The following is a 2855-nucleotide window of genomic DNA, read 5'->3' as shown; positions in this document are numbered from 1 at the left end:
TTACAAAGAAAAACAATTTTATTTTAACACAATTCAATTTTGCTTGCATTACTGCCATAGCTGGCAAGATGCATTGTCTTAAAAAGTCTAAATAGATTGATATCAAAACCGTTAACATCCACATACTGATATAATTCTTGCAGATCTAATTGTAGTCCTTTAGGCTTGTAACAACTTTATGACCACTTGATTTTGGCAAAACCCAGTTGAAAGATTCTAGAAATTCCTTTGGATAGGACCAAACCTTCAAACTCCTTAACATCCCGAAATCTCCATTTACGTCTTCGTTACCAGACGCATTTATAGAATCACGAACGCTGGAATCTGAGCTCATATCTGACTCGAAAGATTGAGTAGAATTTGTGTCTCCTGCACAAGGTGGATTGCTCAGATTTAGATGTGAATAAGCCAAAGAATGGCTCATGTAATCTCCCGAGTAATTATTTTTTAATTTAAGATCTTTTTGTAGGGAAGGAGCGCTAATGTTCTCTTGAGGATTAAATATCGTGCGGTACATTGAGTCAGATCCAGAACTGGAATCCTCTGTCCAATTCTTATCATATCCTTCATCCATTAGGTTGCCTTTTCTATGTAGTAACGAATTATTTTTCACCTTGTTTTTGTTAGAATAGGGGTTAGTAAGCTGTTTATTTGCAACCAATGATGAGATGGTAGGAGACTCATAACCTTCATTGTGAAGGTCCCTAAAATGTGGTACCGAAGCCCATCTTGTACCCTGATCACTTTCGTAGGGATCATAAATATATCCATTCGAATGACTACTAAGATTCGTCGATTTAGAACCCATCGCAGCTGCAGACAAAGATTGTGTTGACTGCATTTCTAATCGGTTCAAGTCCACCCTCTTGCCATTTTCTCCCACATGCACTACATTATGTCGGGGGGAAATGTATGACTCTCGCCTGCGATTCTGTCCCCAGTTTCCAATATAACTCGAATCAATCAATGCAGATCGTTGTCGTAAGGGAATGTTAATGGCAGCATTGTCCAATTTAATCCGTTTTGGTTTTTGTGTGATATCAGCAATTTTGGACATAATTTTACTAGTGCGCCGCCCAGCTTGATAAGGTGACAACTGACCCGCGTTAAACTTCCAACGATACGGTATAACTTTTGCCCTGCTACCTTCTAACTTTGACATTTGGAATGGAGTCCTTCTAACATTTGGACACTGCCTTATGCGATAAGGTCGCGCTCCCTCAATGTTCTTTACCGGTGATTTGTTCACATTTCCCGAGTGGTACATTTGAGCCGATGAGATTGCATCGTGCATCGTTACATTTGGCAGACAATCATAATAAATCGTTCTACTAACATCGGTAATTGCATATTTTTTTTCTTCAGGTAAATAACCTTCCGCTAGATTGTCCGAAATATCATTCCGAATCTGAAAGTGAAATATGGAGCAATGCAAATCAGTATCAACTATCTTATATCTTACAAATTTTATAATCGTTTTCGGCTTGAATTTCGAAGGTAGAGTCCTTCTCAGCAACTTTCTGATCACGCATTTGAAAAACATGATACACTTTCTCTCTATCGAACAAAAATACACAAAAGTTATTTACTCCTTTTCTATGCAAGGACATGCAAATAAAACCTAAAATGTTCACAACTAATTTTTGAAGCAGAATTGAGAATTTTTTAAAAAAATCTTTGAAAAGCGACAAACTTATGTCACTTGACTGTGACGACGAGATTCATTTAAAAAATTCCAAGTGAACTGCAAGTAACAACCCTATTGAACTACTTTAATTTTTTTTAAATTTGATAATTTTTGTATATTTTATAAGGTTCCGTTGACCGAATGACCGAATGTGTTTATTTTTGTTCTAACTTCACTTTTTAATTAATCTTAGGCAATCGTAGGTAGTTATGATTAATTGAAATATAATTGTTTGAAGTATATCAGCGCCGGCAAGAAACAGTAATCGAAAATACATTATGGGTTACTTGCGCTCAGTTGTCACAGTTGATTTGGCTATAATACTGAAGCCAACCGATGAAGATAGTACCGAATAAATTGTAGAAGTGTACTCCCACATGGGTTGCAAGGGTTTCAAGTGGTATTGCCGCGAGTGAGAACACATTTCTTAAGACTTAGCGAATATGTTCAGTACATCTGAATTATAACCGCTCCTAATTTTTTTTAAAAACGCTGCATATGAGTTCCTCTTGAGCTATCAAATGTTATAAAACAAATTAATTTGAAATAATAAAAACTTGTTCTTTCTTTTTCGTTGGTGTGAATATTTATTCTTGCAAATACCGATATTTCGGGAACAATTGCTCCCCTTTTACTAGTTATAATGTATTATTATTATTCTGTTAAGGGAAAGTCGCACCGCGTCCTTGAAGAACTATTGTGCCCCTTTTACTGGTTATAGTGTACCTGTTGATCATAGTATCTCAAGCAGGCCTGTAACCGTTAGGAACTTTAGTATGTTCCCCACTTCCAGAAGTTTCAGCTTTGCATCTGGTATTAAGTGTTCTCCCAGATGTATCGACCTACTTTGCACAAGTGCCGGACACTGTCCCAGGACGTGCATAGACGTTTCGTCCTCCTCCTCACAGAACCTGCAGGCAGTGTCCGTAGATATCCCTAGCTTCCCTAGGTGAGGTTCAGCCGACAATGACCAGTGAGAATTCCCACTATGATTCGGAGGTTCTTTTTGGTGAGGTTTAAGCAATCCTTTGTGCGCATGGGTTCGTATCCCCCAATAAGCACCCTGGACTGCTCCATCCCTGGTAGGCCCGCCCAATATAGTTCCCTCAACCGTTTCTCTTCGTTTCTTAGATTCATAGCCATGAAACCATTTCCGATTCCACAGAAG

General features: G+C 38.1%; 1 protein-coding gene across 3 annotated transcripts; it reads right to left on the bottom strand.

The window, feature by feature from the left end:
- Positions 1–1876, bottom strand: LOC119657233. Of its 3 annotated transcripts, none has more exons than XM_038064045.1 (3): positions 1759–1876; positions 1463–1557; positions 1–1408 (listed from the first exon to the last, which is right to left on the bottom strand). In XM_038064045.1, exons 2-3 carry the CDS (start codon positions 1541–1543, stop codon positions 146–148), a joined length of 1344 nt encoding a protein of 447 aa, XP_037919973.1. In that variant the 5' UTR covers positions 1544–1557; positions 1759–1876; the 3' UTR covers positions 1–145. The 3 variants fall into 3 exon arrangements, with proteins under 3 accessions (XP_037919973.1, XP_037919972.1, XP_037919974.1); XM_038064044.1 differs by having other exon boundaries at positions 1622–1854; XM_038064046.1 differs by having other exon boundaries at positions 1772–1790.
- Positions 1877–2855: the final 979 nt, after the last annotated feature.

Source organism: Hermetia illucens, chromosome 5, assembly GCF_905115235.1.
Source record: "Hermetia illucens chromosome 5, iHerIll2.2.curated.20191125, whole genome shotgun sequence".
Lineage (NCBI taxonomy): Eukaryota > Metazoa > Arthropoda > Insecta > Diptera > Stratiomyidae > Hermetia > Hermetia illucens.
Note: the sequence above shows the minus strand (reverse complement) of the source record. Positions and strands in the feature narration are given on the sequence as shown.

Excerpts from the sequence above, each read along its gene's own strand:
- LOC119657233 (XM_038064045.1), bottom strand. The coding sequence starts at position 1,543 with ATGTTTTTCAAATGCGTGATCAGAAAGTTGCTGAGAAGGACTCTACCT. Across the intron at positions 1,409-1,462 it reads CGAAAACGATTATAAAATTT|ATTCGGAATGATATTTCGGA; the intron begins GTAAGATATAAG and ends TTTCACTTTCAG.